At 38.7% G+C, this 24980-nt stretch overlaps 1 protein-coding gene across 5 annotated transcripts in view; it reads left to right on the forward strand.

The window, feature by feature from the left end:
• The window catches only part of MARCHF1 (membrane associated ring-CH-type finger 1), a 247367-nt gene that overhangs the window by 171234 nt on the left and 51153 nt on the right, over positions 1 to 24980 (forward strand). For 3 of the 5 annotated variants that reach the window (XM_036031937.1, XM_036031938.1, XM_036031939.1), the window contains exons 3-4: positions 6394 to 6473; positions 6753 to 7514. In XM_036031937.1, the coding sequence (XP_035887830.1) occupies positions 6394 to 6473; positions 6753 to 7514 (842 nt within the window). The remainder of the gene's footprint in view (positions 1 to 6393; positions 6474 to 6752; positions 7515 to 24980) is intronic. The other 2 variants (XM_036031940.1, XM_028522073.2) reach the window with 1 other exon arrangement.

Consider the following 24980-nt stretch of genomic DNA (forward strand, 5'->3'; position numbering starts at 1 on the left):
GGAATCAAACCTGCAACCCTTTGGTGAATAGAAAAACGCTCCACCCAACAGAGCTGCTCAGCCAGGGCAAGGATGCATTTTGAAGTCAGTTATGACTGCTTGATTCTAATGGGACATCTGGGAAATATTTAAAATGTCTCTCTGAATTTTCTACCTGGGAGAAAGGAGAATGGACCATTTACCAATTATCTTCTGGACCCCATTTTTTAAGAGTTGCTCCTAGAGGTATTAAGCCCCTTGCACTCAGGCTTGTGCAAGCCCGAGTGTGTCCCCATGGAATTAGGAGTACAAAGTAGAAACTAAGTAACATTCACTTGAGGTGGGATATGGCCACCATAAGGTCAGCTGGCACACGCAGGGAACTGTTTCCCAGAGCTGCGGCTATCAGAAGTGGGTTGAGGGACGTAACACAGGGAACCAGAGACAACAGTCTGAATCTGTCTGTGCCGCTACCAGAATGCCTACATTTCACTAGGTAGCCTGGGTACTTGTGCTGGGTCCTCAACTTCTTCACAGAATGGTCCCTATCGATGCCCGCAAGAGATGGTCCCTGCTCTCAGAAGTAGCCTTACCATGTCCGGGTCCCAGGGGTTCAACCTGGACCGCTGCCAATGCTTGTGCTGGGTCTGATCTGTGTCAGTAAGAGCAGGTGGCTCGTGAGAATTGAGAGGTGCCATGAGCTGCTACTAAAAACCTAATTGTCTGCCATTCGTTCGCTGATGACAGTCACTCTCCCATTTGTGTTTTCAAATATCTTTTCCAATTGGACATGTAGGCTGGCTTAGCTTGGCCCCTGTGGACCAGGTGGCTCTCTTGCTGGCCTCTTAGGGCCTCTCGAGATAGGCTAGATTCTGCACCTGTAGATTCATTACCTGCAGCTTCTCTTTTGACCTGCCTGAAGAGTCCAGCCTTGCACTAAGCCTCTCCCATAATGGTGTGAATTGCTAAAGGTAGATTTGGCTTTCCCTTTTAGAAAAGATGTCCGGTTCCTTCCAAACTCTGGTGTGCCAAAAGGAGCATTATGACAACTTGCTAGGACTCTCTGTTCTACTTTTTGCTATCTGGCCTGCATCTTCCTTTCTGCACCATTTTTAATCCACAGAATTATAAACTTGGCTTTAAGGCCACTTTCTTCTACATCTAGATTTTATAATCAGTCAATGGTGTAGATGTTTGCTACACAAGTTTCTAAGGAATCTTACACAACCCTCAGCATGTAGTACAGTAAGTTTTGCATACTGTGGTAGGTAGGGGCCATGTGAATTTCTACAAGTAATCTCAGTTTTCTTAACTTCCTCTCAAGTCCCCTTTATTGCTGATGTGGGAAATGTTTGCTTTCTTCAAAACAAGACTTCTGTCTACTGGGCTTCAGAACTTAATCACATTCCATTTTTCACGGTTTCTTCCCACTTCCCTACATTTTTCAGAATATATTGGGAGGGCCCTCTATTTAGAGTTCTACACTGCAGGTTTCTACCAGACATGATGCTAAAGCACAGCTGCTGGCCCTTGGACCTGGTGACTAGCTCTTTGTTATGGTTTGACCGTCTAACCCACTTGGGTTTTCACTGGAATCACCAGGCCTCTTGCCTAGGTAGTCATTTCTGTGGCCCTCTGTTACAGAGTCACACTTATTTGAACTCTGGTGGCCCTTGCTTGCCTCCCCAGACTAGCAATCTCAGTTGTCTTTCCCACAAAAGCACAAGAAGACTCTCCCCACCCCAGGCTAAGGGAATGGGAAAACTGGCTCAGGTCCGTCTGCTGCAGAGAGAAGACACTGGAATTTCTTCTTTTGTTCTTCCCTCCCTTCTCTACTGTCCTGCCCTTCAGCAGCAAACAGTAAGCAGAGAGCAAGTCATACCCTTCGTCTCCCCCTGCTATAGGTTATAAAAACTACGACCAGAAGCCCAAGAACTCATCTAGATGTATAAAAGTGAGATTTGGAATTTAGAAAACACTTTTGTGTATCCAAAAAAAAAAAAAAAAAATCAAGGCTCTCAAGAATATTATCAAGAATCTCAGGGAAATAAAAACTAATATGAAATTTGAAGTAGGATAATATCCCCTTTGATATAAGCCAATAATTTAAGTTCCTAATTTTGGATGTATTGAGTCGGTCACTGGGGCGAATTTTAAGAATGCTGATGATCAGGTTCTGTGTCCTGGGTCCCCTTCCTCAGAAATTCTAAAACAGGCCCAGGAAGAGGTAATTAAAAAAAAAATCTCAGTGATTCCAATTTTTAGCCAGGTTGAGAATCATTGACTGAAGGCTGTTATGTGTCTCCTTTTTGAATGAGGGCATACCATTGAGTCCGTTAGTTGGGAGAAAATGTGATTCATTGGGAATAAATAAAAAGAATTCTCATAATCCAAGGTTAATGTCCTATTACAGCCCTGGGACATGCTACAAAGCACTTACCTAATCAATGATATTATATTATCCTTCCAACAATTCTTTTCTGTGGGTGTCATTTTGACTACATTTAATTGAAGAAGGGACGTGGAGGTCAAAGAGGGTAAAGGAAGAATGACTATCATTTATGGCAAGAAAACAAATCTTGATTCTTGTTGTCACTTATAACATCGTCATTAATATGATTAAAACTTTTTCCTTTTATTAAAATTGAATATTTTAAATATTATAGAAATCTATAACCTGAAAATCAAAGGTTTCTTATAATTCTGCCTCAAAAAGATAATTACTGCTAATGTTTGGATAGATACTTCTCCAAATGTGTCCTATTCATATGATAACATATACAATGTAAGCATTATTTAACCACATGAGGTCATACTATATATAATTTTGACACTTGACTTTTCACATAAAAATACCTCCTACAAATGTGTGTATGACTGTTGTGTGAAGTGTGTCTCTTTCCTTCTGATGGCTTTTGTATTTCACTGTAAATAACTGAACATTTGGGTTGTTTCCAATTTCTTGCTGTTACAAACAATGCTATTATGAACATTCTTGTTATAATGAAAACATCTTTGGGCAATTGTGCAAGTGTTTTAGCAAAACCGATTCCTGTGATTAGAATTTTTGACTTGAATAACAGACTTTCTCTGTTTTAACAACGTTTCCCAAACTGCCCTCCAGCAAGTTATGCCAATTTATAATTACACACTTCACCAATATGTGGCAATGCTTGGTTTCCCCACCTTGGTACCCGGAGTGTTAGCAACCTTTTTTAAACGTGCTGATCTGATAAGTGAATGTAAAGACCATTGTTAACTGAATCCACATTTGTTTGCTTACTGAAATTGAGCATCTTTTTTACATGTAGCTTTTGGCCACATGTAATTCCCTCTGTGTGAACTGTCTGTGTGTCTTACTCATTGTTCTCGAATATCAATCAACTTTTCCCCCTTGATTTGTAAAAAGATCTCAGAATACTAGAGAAAGCAGCTGTTTGGCTATCATAGACGTTATGACTATGACATTATTTATGTCTTCAAATTTTTTCTGGGCTAGTGTTGGTGTGTGAATATATGTGTTTATTTTTCTCTAAATTAAAAGTTATTTTTCTAAATATCATGCCAAATAGTCTGTTGCTGTGTTGATTTTTTTGTTTCTTGTTCTCCTGAGGAAGAAATTCCCCTCCAAAATATTACAGACATATTCAGTTATGTGTTCCTCACACACTTTTATGGTTTTATTTTGCTATAGTTAAGTCGTTCATCCACCTAAATTTCATGGTAGGCAGTAGGACGGCATCCAGCTTTACATTTTGTAAATGACTAGTCATTTTCTCTCTTGCTATTTATTTAAATACCTAGCCTTTTCCTACTGATTTGAAATGCAAGTTTACTATGTAATAAGGTATAGATAGATAGATAGATAGACAGATAGATGGATTGCTATTCTAATGCATCCTTTCCTTTGCCACCCACATAATCTGATTTCTGAAGAGTCATGCTGCTTTATATCTGATAAAAGTGATCCCACTTAGCTTTTATTAAAGAATTTCCCTAGATGTTTACGCATATTACCTTTTCCAGATGATCTTTCAAATGATTTTAGTCCTATTTAAAAATAAAACAACCAGTTGGGGCTATATTGCTTAAATGACCCCTTTTCTCAGTCCCTGCTGTACACCAAATATATTCTTAATCCTAAATCCTAATTCTTCTCCCTGCTGCAGTCAGTTCTGTACCTCCCAGTCACCTTGGTTCAGTCACCAAGGTGAGCTTTCTAGACCCCAGACTTCATGATTTCCATTTACTGCTGAATATCTGTCAATGACTTTCCATTTATTTGAGGATACAGCCCAAACATTTCAATGTGGCATACAGGACCCCTGTCTACTCATTCATCTTGACTTTGTATTACTGGTACTTCACACTTCATTCACTACCTTCCCTCCAGTCATTGCAAACCTTTCTGTGTTCCCCCAAAAAGCCATGTTCTCTCTACTCTGTGCTCTTGTACAGCCTTCTCCCTGTCTGGGCTGCCCTCCCTCACTTTTCTCACACTCACCCTTTTGAGGTCAGGTGTCATTTCCTCTGAGACACTTACTTTAAATCTCCGCTCCATTCTGCATTAGGTATCCTTCCTTCATCAGAACCCCATTCCTAGACTCTTTTGGGATATACTAAAGTCGCCTATTCACTTACATCTCTTCTCTGCTAAACAAGAAGCCCCTTCAGGATGCCGTCTCTTTCTTTATTCCCAGATCTCATCATTGTATCTATTATATAATCCACCCTTAATTCGTGTTTGCTGAGCAAATGAATCAAAAGTTACACCAGCTAGGGTTAATTTTATATCAGTCAGCTGGCCAAATAGATTTCAGTCTTAATTGTAGCCTTTTCCAGATTCTAAAAGCCACCTGCAGTCTTTGGCTCAGGGAGCCCTCCCTCCATCTTTACAAACAGAAAGGTAGCATCTTCCCTTCTCTCTTACCTTTGCTCTTATCCTTCCTTACTGTGTCTCCTCTGATTGTAACACTTCTGCCTCCACCTTATAAGGTTCCTCTCGATTACATTGGACCCTGCAAGATAATCCAGGATCATTTTCCCATCTCCAGATCTTTAACTTACTTATATTTGCAAAGTATTTTCTGTTGTATAAGGAAATGTATTCACAAATTCCAGGGATTGGGATGTTAACATCTTGGGAGGTGAGGTGGAATATTATTCAGTCTACCATGCCTTCTCTTGAAAGTTTTTTTTGACCTCTTGAGTTAGAATTAATTTCTTTTTCTCTGGATTGCACAATATCCCAAATATGGACATTTTTAGAACTACTTTGAAGTTTGGGATAACTGGCCTTAGTCTGAGTGGCCTGAGTCAGGACCTAGGAGCTCCTTCTTTTCCTGTGTGAAAGAGAGGTGTGTTGCTAGGGGGACTAGAGAACAGACGAACGGGCAGGAGTTCTCATCCAATCCTCTGCTCGAACACCTACTGGTAAGAAAAAGCACCAATCGCTCAGTTCCCTCATCTGGAACATGGAGATAATTACAGTATTTGCCACATATGTTGCTTGTGAGTATTAATAAGTGAACATATAAAAATTACTTGAAAGAGTGATTGGCACATAATATTCACTCAAAGCCGTTATTATTCTTTTTCACTTGTGAGATTACTAGGAGAATTAAAGAGACAGTAGATAATGCACAATGCAGGACACACAGTAAATTTTCAAAACACTCTAGCTTTTGCTTTATCATCATCTGTGTTCTAAATACAACAGATTAAAGAAGTCAAATTGAAGGAAGATAGGAGGTTAGTGAAATGTACTCAACTTTGTGCCAAGAATCTGAAGTATTTCTGGTTCTCTTAATTTGGGGCTCAGTATGATCATAGAGTTAATAGATATGAAAGGCCCATAATGCTGTGATGGATAGATTTTATTAGTTTCAATGATAAAGTAGTAATGACTGCAGACTTTTAACTATTACAGAGTATTTTCAAATATATTATCTCATGGGTCCATGTTGTGACTTAGTGTTAACTCCAGGCAATGCTAGCAATCTAATGGCTATTTGATTATTTAGGTCCTAGATCATTATTATCCTTGTCATTTAGTGGCCTTTATGTCCTTTACATGATAGGATATTTGAGTGTGATCCATTTATTTTCAAGGACAATGAGCCATCCCACTCAAATGGTCACAGTAAGGATAGAATTTGTATAATCATCTTCCTCTCTCACAAATGAAGCAACAGCTAAGTGGTTCACCATCTCAGCTGTTTCAAGTTCCTCAAATAAGTTTTACTTTTGCAAAACGGACCTCTAACTTCCTACATTCTGTGAGCTGTGTGTGTTAAAGTCAACATGACTGCCAGCCACGTTTGTTGTAATTTTTTAAATATGTGGAAAAAAAGAAAGATATCGACCATGTATTACCTTAACCAAGATGCCAAATTATCTAACTTGTTTCTCCAGGCAAGCAGCCCAACCACAGGGACAGCTCCCAGGAGCCAGTCAAGGTTGTCTGTCTGTCCGTCCACTCAGGACATCTGCAGGTAAGTGCTCAGCAACTGATTCTACTCAATATTTTTAGGCTAATGTATTGTATTCTTGTTTTACATTCTGAGACTGTGTGGCTCTTGCTTCTGCCTTATGTTGTCCATTAACAATTTATTCAGGCTTAAGTTTTGTTTTTTCCTTTAGTACATTTTCTTCATTTGATCTTTGTTTACCAACTTTTGGTCCATGCTATCATTTTCATCATTCTCTCTCTGTTTTCCCATGGCTTTCCTCTCTATTCCCATTTCCCATCCTTTGTCTGCTGCTTTGTCTAGATCTGCCATCTTGCATGACATGTCAGAAGATGCATTTGAACAATGCACCCCTGTCATGGTGCTGAGCCCTGCTAGGAAGGAGTCTGGTAAGAAATCAGTAAAACAGAGGCCCAGGAGGAGGAAAAGGGCCTCTGAGAGATATGAGCATGCAGAAGAACAAATAAGAGGGAGAAGAAATGATTTGCACCTCCAGATCTCAAGCCCCAGATGGAGTGAGCTATACACAGATTCTTCAGATTCATCTTCCATAGATGAGAGTCATTGGATCCAGGCAAAAAGAAGAGCCCAAGAGAAATTCCGACTGTCACGAAGAAGGAGAAATAATAATAAATCATGTGGAAACTTGGATGAGGCTTCTGCTCCTAATGGAATTAATCTGGTAACTTTGGGCTCCAAAGGTAAAAAGCAACAAGAGCTGACTGAATGTGAGAGTGGCCCTTTAAATCTCTGCAGGGGGAAAGGCACATGGTACCAAGAGCACAGTCTTTCCCTGCCTAGGGGATCCTTCAAGATTAAGAGATCCTCAAGGAACCATGAAGGAAGCAAAGGCAGACACCACCACAGGGACCCACAGCTCTTGCATAGTCTTAGGCTAAATGACCCAATCAACAAAAGATTTTCAGAAACAGATTCCACCACTGAAGTACTGGCAGGAACAGAAGGCAGCAAGTATGCAGATGACGCAGGTTTCCAGGTGAATGGCTGTCCTCATAAACCTCCTGCCACCTACCGTGACGGGTCTGAACATTTAAAAGTATGCAGGTCAGTTACCCTGGAGGAATTCTCAATGCTCTGTAAATGTTTTTTCTTTCTGCTGTGAGTTGCATGTGTGTTTGACATCTACCCTTAAAATATAACATTTTTTTTTCATGCTGTTATTTGTCTGGTTGTATATAAGGTGGTAAAATGAGAAAAGGTGGGTCTGAGAAGAACAATAGAATTGTATTTCCCCCCTTTTTTAAATTGAAAAGTGGTTTATCCTAGTAAAGGGGCTGACAAACCAGTCGAGTCTTGTACTCATTCCAGTGAAGACAAGGTTGTTGAAGGAAATATGAGTGAGTGACTCTTCGATGCAAATTTGGTGAACCGTTAGCACTCTGACAGAAAAATATTCAAGGCTTAAGGTTTTACAGGTCAGAATTTTGTACCAGAAAGGTCTCCTCTGCAGTTGGTGCTAATTTGTTCTCCAATTGTTTGACTCAGCAGGGTAATTTAAAACTGAAAGGACACAGATACAGGTCATGGACATGTCGGCGGGGTTGCTGGAGCCTTCAGGGAAGACCACATTAACTTTAGTGATAATCATGTACTAAAAGGTCTCAACATGCAGGCATTTCATAGCTATAAAACTACCTTCATGTGCTTTTTACCCAACTGTACACATTTTCAAAATAATTTAATATTAAAAAGAATCATAGGACTGTCCATGCTGTTATTTACAAATGAGATGATTTTAAACAATGCATATTTAACTTGGATTCTGTCAGGGTGCAAGTGAAGTTTTTGTTGCATACTGCTTTGTTGTGTGGGCTTATTTAGATGCAAGTTGCTGTTACTTTATAAAACACATATGTGTGTTTCATGTGAATCATGTAACCCAGAGGATGAGGCCTATGTGCATTCAGGGCAGGGCAATAGGAGAATTAAACTCTGGATGTAGATAATATTAGAATGGTTTGTTTTTCTGAAAGTTTTATAAGCGAGTCATTCATAAAATGCCCATTCATTTTTTCATTCAAGCACCTATTATGTGTCAGGTTTTATTCTAGGCTTGAAAGTATACCAAGGCATGAGATCTATATAGTCTCTGACATCTTAGCTCATGGTCAGATGGGGTTAACAGTCACAGAACTCTTTCATAGTTACATGTATTTTCGATTGTGATAAGGAATGTGAGAACACATAACAAACAAGGAAGCTTTATTATTCGGGGACATCAGAGAAAAACTCTTTTAAGGAAGTGACAAGCTGACTGGGGTTCAAAGGATGACAGGAATTGATCAAAGAAAGCAACAGGGTTTTGGGGGACTGTCCAGCAGGAGGGCCACTACATGAAGCCAGGATGAGGGAAGGAGTTTAGCAATCCAGGGAGCCGACAGCTGGCTGTGGTGGCCAGTGTGGTGAGTGGGGGGATGGGTGGTAGAGATGAGGCCCAAGAGGTGGAGAGGGCCCTGCAAACCGTGCTAAGGTATTTAAAGAGAAGTGGCATCACTTGATTTACATATTAGTATGAGTTTCTTGAACTCTTTTGAATGTGATTTGTGTGGCTTAGCTAGAATGTTGGGGGATAGAAGAAAACACTATTTCTAGGCTAGAATAAGAACTCCCACTTGCAGCTGTCTGCTGTCATTTCCCAAATCTACTTCTAACGTCATTGAATGAAAGACAGTCAAAGAAGCTTTTTGTAGGCTTAATGGTAATTGGAGAAAGAAGTAATGCTTGCAATTGGCTGGTTCCCCTAACTTACAAGCATTGCTCTGGAGGAACATTTTCAAAGACTGGATATTTAACTTAGACTTCTATTAATGAAAATGAGATCAGTGGGCCTATAGTTATTATTTCTTGCTGTGAATTATCATCAAAATATACCCGCTAAGCAAATACTAAGGACTGCATATTGAACGGGATGCCAAGGATAAAATGTGACAAAAGAACTTGATTCTTCCTATAAGAGGCGTATTATCTATTAGGAGAAATCAAATGCACATCCAAAAAGGTGAAATTTCAAGGCAGTACTGGATACATTTAAGAAGAGGAATACTGTGGGAATTTGAAGAAAGAAGAGTTGCTAATAGGTAGAACCTCTTAAGAAGGGGGATTATTGGGATTGAGAAAAGTAGAATTTAGATTGGACGAGATGTATGGATGGCATTCCAGGCACTCAAGGCAGGGAAGAGACTGTGAGCCCAGACCTGGGTGTGGGAATGACACTGTGCACTTAAGAATTTTGTGTGAATTTGTGTGACTAGGTTAGGAGGCTTGCATAGATTGATTACAACTAAATTTTCATTAAAGAGATATTATGAACAAAATGTGCACATCCTTCCAAGGGGTTTATGTCTATTCTGTACATCTTTGTTTTCAAACTGCCTCCATGAGCCTCTTGGTGCCAAAGAGGCATCCTTGAAAGTTGAGGACAGGTTGAGAGTGTTGTACTTACTACTTTAGCCCAACTTTAACCAGAGAATTTTCATGATTATCTCTGTTTTATAGTGGGGCTCTATATAATGTTCCTTTAAGAAGAAAAGAAGATTCCCCTGCCAAAGAAAATACAGAAGAGCTTTTGCTGAATAGAAGAGGCTTGATGAAGAGCAGCACATGAAGAGTAGTCACAGGGTCCTGAGGGTGTACAGGGAAAGGGAACTAGCTTTGGGAGAATGAGTTGTGATGTAGTAGAAGTATCCTACTTTGAAGTAACTAGGACTAGGATTATAGAGGATAATGAAAGGGGAAATATTGGCATACTGGTTTCCAGCAGGTGAATAGAAATGACCTTAATGCTTGGACTTGGTGAGAGCATAAGACAAAGGAGTCAGCAATGACTCCAAACCTTGGAACCTGGGAGACAATAAATGCTGATGTTACTGACAGAGGCAGAAGAGGTCAGAGGCAAGTTGGTTTGGGAAAGACACACTGAATTCAATTACGGGCAGGCCATTTATTGTTGCAGTGATATTCAAGTGTCAGCTGTCCCACAGACAATAGGAGACATGTCACTGGAATGCAGAAGAGCCATTGGGGCTGGCTCTGTATTCAAGCATTAGTGAACTATATACAGACCAACACTAAACAATTGCATATTTGCAATTGCCATTAACATTATGTATTAACACAGGGCAATAGTGCGAAGACATTAAAGATGAAAATATAATCATGGTCAGAGAGGACATATAGATTCTCAGGGAGGTGACAATGAGGCCAAAGAGGTGAATGAAATATTTAAAAGAGGTCATTTGCAGAAAAAAAGGCCTTTGAATGGACAAGCCTAAGCACCAGGGGCTCCTGTGAAGGGGAGAAAAATAACCCCCAAGAGAAGCAGCAATTGCCTTGAACTTGCACTCCTGCTGCTTCAGAAATGCATAGGCAGGACCAGTGTCAGCCACAACCACAAGGCGGAAGCTTCTAAACCCTTCCTCCTTGGTTCCCAGCATTTAGTCCCCACGTGGACACTCTATGCTCTTTCCCACCTCAATGAAGCCTTGTTTAGACGAAGTTTCTCTTAGCCAGTTATAACTTACAGGACACTTAAATCATCATGCTATTACACCCACAGTTGTGTAGTAGGAAAAGCTTTGCCTTTTTTTTATTTTAAAAAATATATATATACCTGTAGAACAATGTGAATTAGATTATGTTTTTCTTAACAGCCTCTGAATTGTCCTTAGTGGCAAATTCAGAATCTTTAATATGATTCAGAAGACCCTGCAGGATCTGTCTAGCAGACCTGTTCCTCCAGCTTCAATGCCCGTCATTAACAAAGACCTCTTCAAGCTGGTCTGTCATGAGTTCCCTGGCAGTGGCCAGGCCTGTCTCTTTGAGAGCCCAGGATGCCTGCATGCCACCCCCACCCCTGCCCTTCACCAGACTACCTCCTAGTCGTTCTTTCTTGATTTAAATGTCATCTCTTTAGGGGCACCTTTATGATTTCCCAAGCAATAATCAGGTTGCCTGGTAGTCAATTCCATAGCCTAATTTTAAATGGCTAACATGAAGATATATTTGTGATGGACTGCATCAGAATTGTTCACAGCAGTGTTCACCTTGCCTGGAAAGATAGCACGTATTCGACACAGTTTTTGAATGAATAGATTTAGGGAAAATGAATTTTTCTAAGGGAGTCATTCTTACTGTGTGAAATCATAGCACTAAAGGGTGAATTTCTTCACCTTCTATGGAGCCAACACGTAAAGAACACTCCACACCAGCAGTTCTCACACCTTACTGGCCGTTAGTTGACTACAGGGCTTGTTGAAGTACAGGCTGCTGGGCATACCCCCAGAGTTACTGATCCCCTCACTTTGTGGTTGGGCCCATGAGCCTGCATTTCTAAAGTGTGTCCAGATGATACAGATGTTGTTGACCTAGGGGCCATATATTTAGAACCTCTATTTGTTGCTCCACATTCCCTCTGAACTTTAAGTGTCAAGAGAAAAGAAAAAAGGAAATAGAAAGGATGAGTTTGGGAAGTATAATTAGTTTTTTTTATCATCTTCTGTTGAATGCCAACACAATGACCAATTCAATTATTTTCCTGTATTTCTCACTGTTTGCTAGGATAGTGTGGGTTATCTCACTAAAACCATAGACCGACAAAGTCTGGCTGTACCAGGAACTCAGATGTCATGATTTGGATGTTGTCTCCCTTCAACCACTTCCTCATCTTAGCTACCCTGTTCCTGTCTGTAACTCCACGAATCCTCCGAATTTTCAGTTTTAACTATGTTCTTCTGCATTGAACCTATCTGGTCTCTAAGCCCTGCCATTTCTTCTTGCGGATCTTGCTTTTGATCTGTGATGCCTTCTTTCTCATTGTTAGTGTCTCATTTTGGTCCATACTCCACATCCATCCCTTAGCTGGCTACCTGCTTCAGTTAGGACTCTCCCACTAGGTTAGAATGGGCCGAACATATATGCATAACCCATAGACACAGACAACAGTGTGGTGGTGGCCAGAGGGAAGAGGGTGTAGGGGTTGGGTGAAAGTGGGCAAAAGGGTGGGGGGAAATGGGGACACCTATAATAATGTCAGCAATAAAAATAAAGTATAAAAATTGACTGAAACAAAGTCAAACATGCTTAAGCAAAAAAGGGATGTATTAGCCACAGAAATAGAAAATCCAGGTATACAGATGGCTTTAGGGACTCCAGAGACTCAAACAATGTATTTTTTTTTCCTTTCTCTCTACTCTGGTCTTGTTCTTATTTTCTCCAACTGCAGATAAACTTCCGCTATATAGCAAAGGGAAGAGACAGTGTGAACAAGGATAGCTTCAGGCTCACATTTTACCAGCAGTGACCTCCCAGAAAAGAGAAATGTTCTCTTCCAGGCATTGCACCTAAAGTCTCAGCCTGTCTTAGGTCACATCCTTGGGCTAATCACAGTCACCAGGGCCATGGAGCATTATGCTTTGATCAAGCCCTTGGGTGGGAAAGTTGGACTTAAAATGTGGCTATTGGAAACCCCTTGAGAACCTTATGAATTGGGGGAAGGGCATTTCAACAACAAAAAAAGAGCAGTAGCAAGACCAGAAGACTTGGGGAAAGATTCAGGAGCAAAAATATATAGTAGCACTCTACCGCCACCGAACTCATTTCTTCCCCTCCAATATGCTTTTATCCTTCTCTCCAAATGTACACTGAGGTATATTATCCTTATTTTTTCCTTTCTATGAAGATTTTCCAAGCTGTTTTTGTCCACAATAATCTTTTTTCTTAGAATTCCCATAATTTTTATAGTAAATATTACATATTTAGTATTCAGTTTTTCTCTTATAATTTCATGTGTGTTCTCTTTTCCTGACAGAGTAAGGCTCCTAGAAGATAGGAACCACGTCTCATACCTATCTGTGCCTTCCACTATACTCAGAACAATCCTGCCCTTTAGAAATTCCTCCAGCAGGACTTCTGGGATGGCTTTGTAATTGGTAAATGCTAAGAGCAAAGACTTGAAAAACTCAGTGGCATGGTAATGGAAATTGGGTGGTTCACAGTAAAACAAGGAATAATGAATTCCATCAATGGTTTCTTCAATAAAAAGAAGAGCCCAAAGGTAAATAATAACTCCTAGTAATGTTCCAGTTCTAGCTTGGGTTGCGTGGTGAGTTTAGAGGTATACTTTATATTGTTTTCCTCTAGTTTTGTTAGGCATATTCTCATTTCTTCATGAAGAAAAACAATTTTGAGGAAAAAATGGGTGAGAAAATGGTAAAATTAGTCTGTATTTTGACTTTTTTAATTCTTGCAAGTTGTGGAGACTTTAGGTGTGAGAAAATAGACAATTTCTAAAACTCCAAAAGTTTACAGCAGAAGACTCCTTTTTCAGAGAAATTGGATCATGCTTCGTGACAAAGCACCTGCATCTGTAAAATTGATTTAGGTAAATTTTAAATAATAGGCTTGAGCTCCTAAGAAAACCATGCTTAAACGGAATTCTTTGTCATCTCTGTTGTCATGTCTGTATAGTCATTCATTTCATACACTGAACAACTATTTCTGAGGAATTTACTCTGAATTAAGGCAATGTTCTTGACGCTGGACATAGAGCAGAAAATACAGCAATGGCCCCATCCCTCATGAATGCATATTCCAGTTGGTAAGACAAATAATTAAACAGGCACATGTAAAAACATCCATGGATGAAGCTGAAGGAGCACATTGCATCTCGTAGCACAAAGCTGGTTTCCCTGGGGAACTAACAATAAAGGAGAAACTCAAAGGAGAAGTAAGAGTCAGTGGGGCAAAGAGAAGAGATAATCTATTCCAGGAAAAGGATGTGGCATATGTGAACACCCAGCGATGAATGAGATGTGGTATAAAAGGATTTCAGGGTGGCCCGGCAGAGAACAGAATGAGGGAAATGGTAGACAGTCCTGGAGTTCTTTACCAACCAGAGTTAGGATCCTGGACTGTGTTTCTGATAACAAGGGGAGATTTCTGTAGACTTTAAGCAAAAGGATGATCCTGTCACTTTTGTGTTTTGGAAGATTACTCAAGCTGCTGTTGGAAAGCAGATTGGTGGGTGCAAGACCCAAGTCAAAGGAAACCAGTTAGAAAGCCACTGCTGTGTCCTATGGAAGTGGTGATGGTGGTTATGAAGTAGATGGATTTTTTAAGTATTTTCAAAGTAAATCAAACAGGACTTCATGATTAATTATGTATGTATGTGATTTCAAGTTTCTGATTTAGAGAACTGTGTAGATTATAGTACCATTTACTAGTGAGAGAAGGAACACATTACTTGAGAGACCCATTTAAAAGGAGAAGATGGAGTTCAGTTTTAGACGGATAGTTTATGGTGCAAGGCAAATATCCAAAGAGAGACATTCAGGAGGCAAGTATGTATAAAGGTGCAGAGTTCAGAAGATGAATCTCAACTTTAGATGAAGATTGAGAAGTCTTGAGCATATAGGTGGTGGTTGTCAAAAATCTCCCATAGAAAATTTGCGAACTGAGAAAATAAAGGCATGAAGAACCCTGTGGAATAGCAACATTTAATGGTCCTAAAAGAGAAGAAGAAACCAACAGAGGGAAGGAGAGGAATGGATAAAGATCATATGAAAATGCAGGAGTGTGTAAAGGAAAAGAGAAAATGTGATAAATGGAGGAAATGATCAATTTGGGGGCCATGTCTTGTTTGTTTTTCAATTTAGAGGACCCTTGAGCTCAGAGAGAGAGAGAGAGAGAGATTGAAAATGCAGAAAACTGAGAGGTTTTTTTATTTATTAAGGTCCCACAAAGAAGTTAGGAAAAGATGGACTCAAAACTCAAAGTAGAAGGATTGCCATGACAAGGAAAATAGGTGCTGTATGTCTTTATTTGCAATAGAACTAGAATAGGATTTGATAAATGTGGACAAATATGCACCTACAAGTTATTAGAGTTTCTTTCTGATGGCCTTGTAGAAAGGGGGTTGGTTGCAGGGTCAAACCTCCAGTGAAATTTGAATTTCAGATAAATAACAAATAACTTTTATCAGGTCATACTCATACTAAAAAAATATTTCTTGTTTATCTGAAATTCAAATGTAACTGGGCATCCTGTATATTTTTGCTTAATCTGGCAATGTTAAGCATAATAAGATAGAAAAGCATTATTGAAAGTTCTGTTGAGGTTCATAACTATGAATTTATGTGGCCACGGACTGCAGGAAGTATAATTTACCTCTGCAGCTCATCATTTAAATGCAGATACAACCACAGATGGAGAGCAGGATGATAGCTAAGGTTGGGGGGAGGTTAGGAGGTGGAGAGATAGAGCAAAAAGGACAAATAACTTGTGGACATGGACAACAGTGTGGTGACTGCTGTGGGGAGGGGTATATAAGGACTAAATGGTAATGGAAAATATACAATAAAATATTTTTCAAAAAATAAATGCGGATACAACCAAAGAAGGCAATTGAATATGGGCCTAAGGGAGTGACATCATGAAACATCTAGGTTTCACATTTAGCATAGTCCCCAAATAAACTTGAAATTTAAAAACTAAGAAAAAAAATATGGCGTACAAATAAAACTGTTAAAGTAAAATAACATTTCAACGAGTTGTTTTGTTCTCCATATTTATTTAGGAAAAAAATACCTACTTCTCTTTACCTTAACATTGCAGGCAATTGTCACAGTCACTGGGAAGACTGGGCCCTAGGTTCACAGACACTTGGTTCACTTTCCCATCTGCTCGTTGAAGGCTTTGGAACATCCACACAGGTTGTTAACTGTCTCTTCCTTGGACATGTTATTCCTGGGGCATCTTCTTTCCTTTCATAGTCTCTAATTATGAGAATATTCCTTCTAATATTTAATCAGCCTGTGTCCTCATATTTTCTACCTGCTAGCCCTAGATTTATATTCACTCAGTAATAGATTTTTTTTTTACTTTTGTTATACTCTTACTTATGTCTATGACTTTTTCTGTACAACAGGGAAGCTGATGTTCTCTTTTCAAAGTCCATTCCATGAGTAAAAGATCAGCTGTTCAATATTCAGATGATAAAGGTGACCCTAAGGGACCTAATGAAAAGAATTCATTTCCAAGAGGTAGCAGATTCTTAAGAAAATTCTCAAATTTATTCTCTTCTTTATGCCGTTGCCTTTCTTTTGCTGAGTCTTGTAGGAATTAATAGCAACCTTTCTCCTGTTCATTTTAATAACAGCTGAGTTGGTGGGAAATGTAGGTATGAGCACGGTATTAACCTGCCAGAGATGAGTTACGTGGGATTACCCACATTGGGCCCTAGCCTAGACCTGTTGAATCAGAAACTCTCCTAGCGGGACCCAGCCATAAGGTTGTACCTGGCCCTGCATGTGCGTCTGATGCACGCGAAAGGTTGAGAACCACTGAAGTAGAGATGATGGATTAGAAACAGAGAGCTGTAAAAGAGGGTGTTTGTGCTGCAGTGGGGTAAATAGACGGTGTTTGAGAGTAGAAGAAAAAGAGAGATAGATATAAATCTGTGCACGAGGCACAGCAAAACACAAAGCAAATAAAAGATATGATGATATATGTTGGTGTTTGATGACTCTCTATTTCCTTTTAAAAATGATTTGATAAACTGTACATACACACACACACATATACATACATATCTATGAGTATACATTTGTATAGAGTTGGCCCTCCATATCCATGGGTTCCACATCTGAGGATTCAACCAACCATGGATCAAAAATATTTGGAAAAAAATAACATTTTGTTGTTGCTGACTTGTACTATGTAGTTAGCCTACCATGGTTGTATCTGCACTGAACACATACTTACTTTTTTCTTGTCATTATCCCCTAAACAATATAGTGTAACAACTATGTATATCATATTTATATTCATTAGATATTATAAGCAATATGGAGATGGTTTAAAATATAGGGGAGTATGTGCATAGGTTATACACAAATTACTATATGATTTTATATTAGGGACTTGAGTATCCATGGACTTCGGTACCTATGGGGAATCCTGGAACCAATTGCCTGCAGATACTGAAGGACAACTATACACACACACACACACACACACACACACACATATGTATATATATTATATATATAATATATATAATATATATACACACACACTCATGTATGTGTGTGCATTGTATGTATATACAAGGTGGGGCAAAAGTCAGTTTGCAGTTGTGGGTATGCAAAAGTTTCTTCTTGTATTATATATTAATTATTGTATTATTTTCCATACAATATGATACAACTGTATTTACAAACAACTGGAAAGCTGCTTTTGGCCCACCCTGTACATGCTAGGAAAAGTAGAAAGCCAAATGCGAGATGGACTCACTCCATACCAGAAACCATGGGCATGAGTCTACAGGGGCTGAGCAGGGCTGCTGAGGACAGGACAGTGCAGACATCCCTCAGCCATAGGGTTGCCCAGAGTCACAGCCAACTCAACGGCACACAGTGCACACACATACATGCATATATACGTATGTGTGTATATGTGTGTTGTATACATATTTATCCACACACAATTCAAAAGTGATCTACTCCTTGTTTTATTTATCTTGCGTCACATTTAGGGCAACACTGTACTTGGGGGTTTGCACCTGAGCACTTGCACTTTTCACTTTTGTAGTTTGTGCATAAAAATAAAAAGTCTACTTTGCCTTTCATTAAACTCTCTATTGAAGTTATACATTTTTAAATTTTTTATTGTTTCTATTTTCAGATAAGACAGCTGCTTCAGAGACATAACAGAAAGGCAAAGATATCAGGGAGGAGCTATATGTCATGATTGCACCTGGCATACATAATTATTTAAATTTATTCATATGTATATGGAAAAAAATGATATCAACTTATCATTTAGATTATTTCATAGTGACAAATTCTGTCCAAGAAGGAGAAAGATCAAAAGACAATGAAAATACGAGGACACAGATGAAGGCTAGGTGTTGAGAAAGGCTCAGTGGACAGTGATGAGAATTGAGAAAGTCAGACACAGCCACAAACCCAGCCAGTTTAAATGCTAATGATGTAGTTGACGAGACCCATTGCAGCTAGCAAGCAGCAGGGTAAATTGGTGTTAGCTTTCAAAAAACTGAAGCAGAACCTTCTATACCTACGTGGACAGTCTGAATACACATACTTGCATAAATCATAGATGCAAGTCATACCCGACATGAAATAGCAAGTTTTTTAAAAGATTTTATTTATTTATTTTTAGAGAGGGGAATGGAGGGAGAAAGAGAAACAGTAATGTGTGGTTGCCTCTCGCATGCCCCCTACTGGGACCTGGCCTGTGGCCTAGGCATTTGCCTTGACTGGGAATTGAACCTGCAACCTTTTGGTTCACAGGCCAGTGTTCGATCCACTGAGCCACACCAGCCAGGACACTTAAATTCAGATAATACAAGTTAGGCCTAATGTTGGTATATACATGTGGGGTGAAGGTGAGGGACAAATTATTCTTCATATTTTTCTCTTTCCAATGAATAAAGATTTGGGGCATAGAATGGAGGCTCTCACAAATGGAGTTAACAAGTTTACATTTCTATTAAAATATAAATGATTGTCACATGAAGATCCTTTAGTTACTGTGTTACTAAAATATAAAAGTGTGGCTCCTGAAGCCGGACAGAAAGGGAACAAGAAAGCAATTCACATTGGCTGATACTAAGACACGGTACTTTTCCAAATTGCTCAGATATATAAATCTATCTAATAATGATCAGTTTGTTAACTTACCAGAGAACAAGAGAAAAGAAAGTACAATAGAATTGGAAAAATATTCTTCAATTTCTGTTTTCAGTTCATTTTTAATATTTCCTTTAGTGCTTCTTATAGTAGGTATGGTTATTGTAAAAAAAATTAAATAGAGGAAACTCCTATTTTAAACCCTAGATTTTGATACATTTCCTTTGAATCTTTTCATGCATATAATTTTAATAGGATTATAGTTTGTTTTTAATTATGTTCTAAATGATAAACTATAAAGTTCTATGTGTATATAGCTCTTAAAGAATGAAACCTGGTCAGAAAAAAGAATCTTAAAGTTTTTTGTCTAAATGGAAATTCTCTTCTCTCAGGATTCTGAATAAAATATAATTTTATTTTTATAAGGCATTTTCACTTTGTTTCATAAAATTGTACTTTTTGACCTATGATCGAGAAACAAATGACTGGAATAAACAGAGGGTATAAGAATCATTCTGGTTATACTTATACACTAAGAAATATGAATCAGAAAGAGGCAGAAAGAAACATTATTAATTATGTATTTGGAATGCTATTGCTAGTAGTAAAAATATATTTTAACTGTAGTTACATTTAGAAAATAATTGTTTTTGGTAATTCTACCACTGTTTGGAAAATATTTTTCAAGTATGATTATTCACTGAAATTATTCAAGATTGCAGGCCCTATGAGAAAGTGCAAAATTACTTCCTTCTACTTTTCAAATTGCCTGACTCCATACAGTGTGACTAAGTTAGAAATTAAAAATTGTAAACATTATGGTTTCCAAATGGTACCTGGGGTGACAAACAAATGCTCAGTGGCCCTGGAAGGAGATTAATCTGGAGCATCTGTCTTGAGGAGCTTTAATTAAACTCCTAAAGTCAGTTTAATCTGTCCTTTACTTCTGTTCTCCCACAGGTCATGCCCCCCCTTTTCCCAAATGGATGCCTGAGTTCTACCAATTTTCCTTTTACAGTCTCTTGTTCCCTTTCTCTAGTCTCACAATATGACACTACTTCTTGTTCTTGTTACTGCCCTCTTTAACTATTCTCTTCTTTTTCTTTCTAACCTCTGAGGTAACATGACTGTATTAATCTTTTTAATAATCTTGTCTTCTTACTCAAATTCTTTAGTGAGTTCCCTCTCCAACTAAATACAGACAAAGCTCTTTGGTATGTGTACCTGCGTGTGTGTGTGTGTGTGTGTGCGCGCGCACGCGCATATGTGCTGGCACTGAATGAAGAAATGTATTTTAGGCTCTCCATGATCATACGTTACTTTTCAATATGACATCCCACCCAAACTTTTCTGTTCCTGTTGAAATTGGCCACATACTTGACCTGATTACCTGGTCACTTCTACTTCTAAGCATTCACTGAAAATGTCTTCTATGTCTGGAGTAGTCTACCAACTTCCATCTCCATCTGCTGAAATTCCACCCAGGATCCACTTTCACTTCATATACTACATCTTCCATTCGGCCTAACCACCACCGTAACCCCGGTCTGTGCTTTGTCTTTGCATCCCCTGCATATAGTAGCACTTGATATGATACATATCACATTGTACGATAATTTGGATTCTATCTAGTTGTGCAATTGTCCAAAGTATAAACTGTCAAAGTATAAACTCCTTGTAGGGCACCAAGACTGGGGCTTATTTATCAGCCCGTTGTATAACCTTGCACATAATACATACGCAACAAGTTATTTCTTGAGAGAACGATGAAGCAAATAAATAAACAAATGAATAAGTAAGTGAATGAATGATGACTGGCCATTCTTCACTCAAAAATGGCTGGAACTATTGTAAAGTATCAATATTTCACCAAGATACTTGCCTGTGTAGAATTCATATGTTGAAGCATATTTCTAATTCATTCAATGTGCTCTTAGTTATCTGTTAATAAATTACTTTGTCAATTATCCATGAGATTTTATCTTTCCTTTAATGTAATACTCAGCCAGATAAAATTAATGAATGGACAAAAAAACAGAAGGAAGTCATGGTTGAGAATGAGGTTATGAGGGTTCAAACACTTAGCAACCACAAAGAAATACCTATCACAAAATCAATTTGAATTAAGAGTCTCTGCCACATGAAGCAAAGAAAAAGACTAAAAAGGTATAATGATAATTTTTCTGATAGGTCTGTTGTGTACATATGTACCAAAGCCCTACTCTGTGCCTGACCAAATATATTTATATCTACACAGAAATCAAATGAGTGTGTATTATCTGTCCTTTTATTTTTCCTTTTCACCTCAATGTATACAGGTAATAAAAATTAAACCTAATAACTTGAAGAATGACTGAATTGAAACATCTCTAGTTTAATTTTGTCAGTCTCACAACCCCAAGAGATCTCAAAGCTTACATATAAAATGAATGTTTGTGATGTATGAGAAGAAAGAGAAAAATCATTATGTAAGGAGGAATAGTCATTCAATGTTTATTATCTATTTACTCATGTGTGTGCCATCAAAATTATAAGGTAGAATCTAAAAAGATGAATACCATTGGGGAAAATCAGTTCCTTTTCCCAGAAGCTGACTGTTCTCTGACCTCACCAACAAAGTATGGACAGGGCAGCCAGTGATGATTAACAGGGGAGGGATTATCCCAAAGGGAACGGTCCACATTTTGATCTCTCCTGACTTGGAGGATTTGGACAGTTTGAGCTGACCCTAGGACTAAGGAGGAAGCACTATTCTGTTGTTGGGTACTTGGGACTGGGACTCCTGGGGCGACACATGCCAACATGCAGGGGAAGAATTCCATGTGCTTCAAGAACTCGTGGAACCTTTAGAAAGTCCTCAAAGAGGGCCTAACCCACCATGAGACTCAGTCACTAGGCTGGATGATAACAGAGGCATCCGTGTGAGAATCCTTCATCCCAATCAGCATTTAAACTCCTGGCATCAGCAAATTGAAGCATAACCAGAGGTGATGAGGGCCACAAGAGGAGCAATTCAAATCGAATCTTCCCAATCCACAGCAGCTCACATGACCAAAATACCTTTGAATTCAAATAAGAGTTGGCCTCCCCTGCTTTCATTATTGGCACAGCGCGGTGATCATTTTCTTCTCCACTGTTTTCCATCAGTGTGATATCTAGTGGGAGGAAAATGCAGCTAATTAGTTGTGACTTTGGATCGGTGCCAGGATCAAGTTAGGAGCCAGGGACGTCGCTATGCCATTGTCTTTGTTGTTGATCATTCCCTCCAGCCCTGTGCAGATGGTCTGAGGTTTTGACCAAGTCAGTGGTGACAAATTAGGGCATGAAATTAAACTCAGGAAGTCCTGCTATGTAGCAGGGTTTTTGAGGTGAAAATATTCCTTTGAGAAAACAAAACACTTTAAAAAATCACTTGTGTGTGAAAAGCTGTCACTCATCTGTGGATGTTAAGAAGATTGTAGGTTCAGAATGGCCAATCTCATGATTACAAAAACTATGGCAGCTGTCTATAAAATATTTTTATTCATATGTCATAATTGTATTTTCATTAGAGTTTATAAGATATTTTTAATCTTGGGCTGAATGGTAGCTTATAATGTTTATCTTCATTTCTCTGAAGAAAAACCTTAAAAATCTGATTTATAAGGGTTTCTTTTTCAATTCTAAAAATGTATGCTGATTCCAAGTCAATCGGAGTTGCTGGAAAGAGCCTTTAGTAAAAATACTAGTATTAAATGCTGTGCACATTCTCTGCTTATTCAATAAGAGCTACTTCTCCTTTCTCTATCTGATCAGTTTGCTTGACTTCCTCTGGTGCTCAGAGAGTGTATAGAAGTGGTATACCTCAGTTTAGTTCCTCAAATGCTAATTAAAAAGTGCATGGTACGTGCAAGGATCACACATTTCTCACTTTCATTATAAGTGAATTTTCCAGAAACATAAGCAAGACACCGGCATTTGGTAACAACTTCTGAGAACTGCTAAATCATCTCACTAAGCCCTCTCCCTTTTGGCCTATATCCTGCACATGTTCCAATACTACCTTAAACTACACCATTCCCAGGCCACTTATTGTCTAGTCTTTTGCCATCTTCACCCTGACTCTTTAACACTCTCATCATATAAATCACTCTTCGTAGCATGCTGTTCTTTCCATAAGAGAAGATCTAGCCCCCAAAATTAATAAATAGGAATTTATTCAGCTCACAACAGCGGGACTTTGATAGATGAAACAATTAACAAACAATAAAGATCAGAAGTGTATGAAATAGGTTTTAAGAACAGTGAAACCTCAAGAAATGGAGGGAGCATTGTAGGTGAAGAAGATCTAGAGGCTGTTGCATTAATGCTGTGAGTCTCAGTGTAGCTTAAATTTAGAAGACGTGTTATCAGGAGAAGGAGGATGTCATGGATATGAGATTATATTTGAGGAAACTCTCATAGGCAGACATTCCCAGAATGCAATAGGCTGAGGAAATAACCATCTGAGCATTACTTTTAAAAAATATATTTAGCTTTTATTGACAGTTCAGGTAAACCTTAGAAACAATCCTATGGAGTAGATAGTGCTATTTTCCTATTTCATTGATGAGGAACTTGAAAATACAAGGGCAGGGGGGAGTAATGGGGTAGGGAGGGAGTGGGGGCAACTGTAACTGAACAACAATAAAAATTAAAAATTTTTAAAAGAAAATATAAGATTTTAGTAATTTATCAGACATTTGCATGAAGAACTATGACTCTAATGCTCATTGTACTTTGAACCACCACACACACCAGTGTTTCCCAACACGTGTCATATCATCATACACACAGAACACGGTAACATCTGTGAGCTAACTGGAATTGATGACTGACACACCCCAAGGGGCTAACGCACCCTTTAGCTGCCCTCTGGGCTGAGGGAATCAAGATCTTGGCTCAGTGGTAAATTTTGGTCCATGCTAGTATGTCAGGGACTAGTGGGAAATACGATATAATTGTCAAAATAAATTCAAATTATGGAAGGTCATATGAAGATCAGGTGAAGTAATTTGGACTTGACTTGGTTGATGACAGAGTTCTTGAAGAGTGGCCTTTTATTAAGAGGACTTGAATAACCAACCATATGTTTTAAAATGATTTGTAACCAGCAAAGCCTTAAAGATAGTTTGCATACTTGTTGACAATTCAAAACTATTAGAGAGATAGCCGTGAGGGTGAAAAGGATAAAGATATGAAAAACACTGAGAGAGAAAAGGATTGCCATATTGATGACAATTTTAATACACGACCCAAAGTACATGAAGGTTCAAAGATAAAGGCAAGGCAAGAGGATGGGATATTGATGGAACAGCATTTTTGGGGTCCAAAGCTATTTTGGAGATGATGAGCTGTAGGAAAGGGTAAATGTTCCCTTTGGAGTTACTGCATTATTGGAATTAGAGAATGGGCTGAAGTTTCTTGCTATTAGAAAGGCAGAAGTTGGTTTTGGACATGGATGTTTTAAAAATCACAAGTCCAGGAGCAATGCTTGAAGTTGCGGGCCTAGATTGCCTTCCTACAAAAGGGTAGTCAGTACAAAGAGGAAAAAACAAAGGGTCAAGCACAAAACTCCCAGGATAAGCAGAGAGGAAATGCTTAAAAAGAAATGGGGGTGGGGTGGTGTAGAAATCAGTCTGTGGGAAAGAAAGAATAGCAGAACTGCAACACTGGAAAAGAAATGTGAGGTCATGTTGTGTAATTACCCTTCCTGGAATTCCTTTAACACAGATATTTTCAGCCTTTTTCATCTCATGGCACACATAAACTAATTACTGAAATTCTGTAGCACACCAAAAAATATGTATTTTGCTGATTTGACAAAAAAAATAGGTATAATTTT

Source organism: Phyllostomus discolor, chromosome 8 (genome assembly GCF_004126475.2).
Source record: "Phyllostomus discolor isolate MPI-MPIP mPhyDis1 chromosome 8, mPhyDis1.pri.v3, whole genome shotgun sequence".
NCBI lineage: Eukaryota > Metazoa > Chordata > Mammalia > Chiroptera > Phyllostomidae > Phyllostomus > Phyllostomus discolor.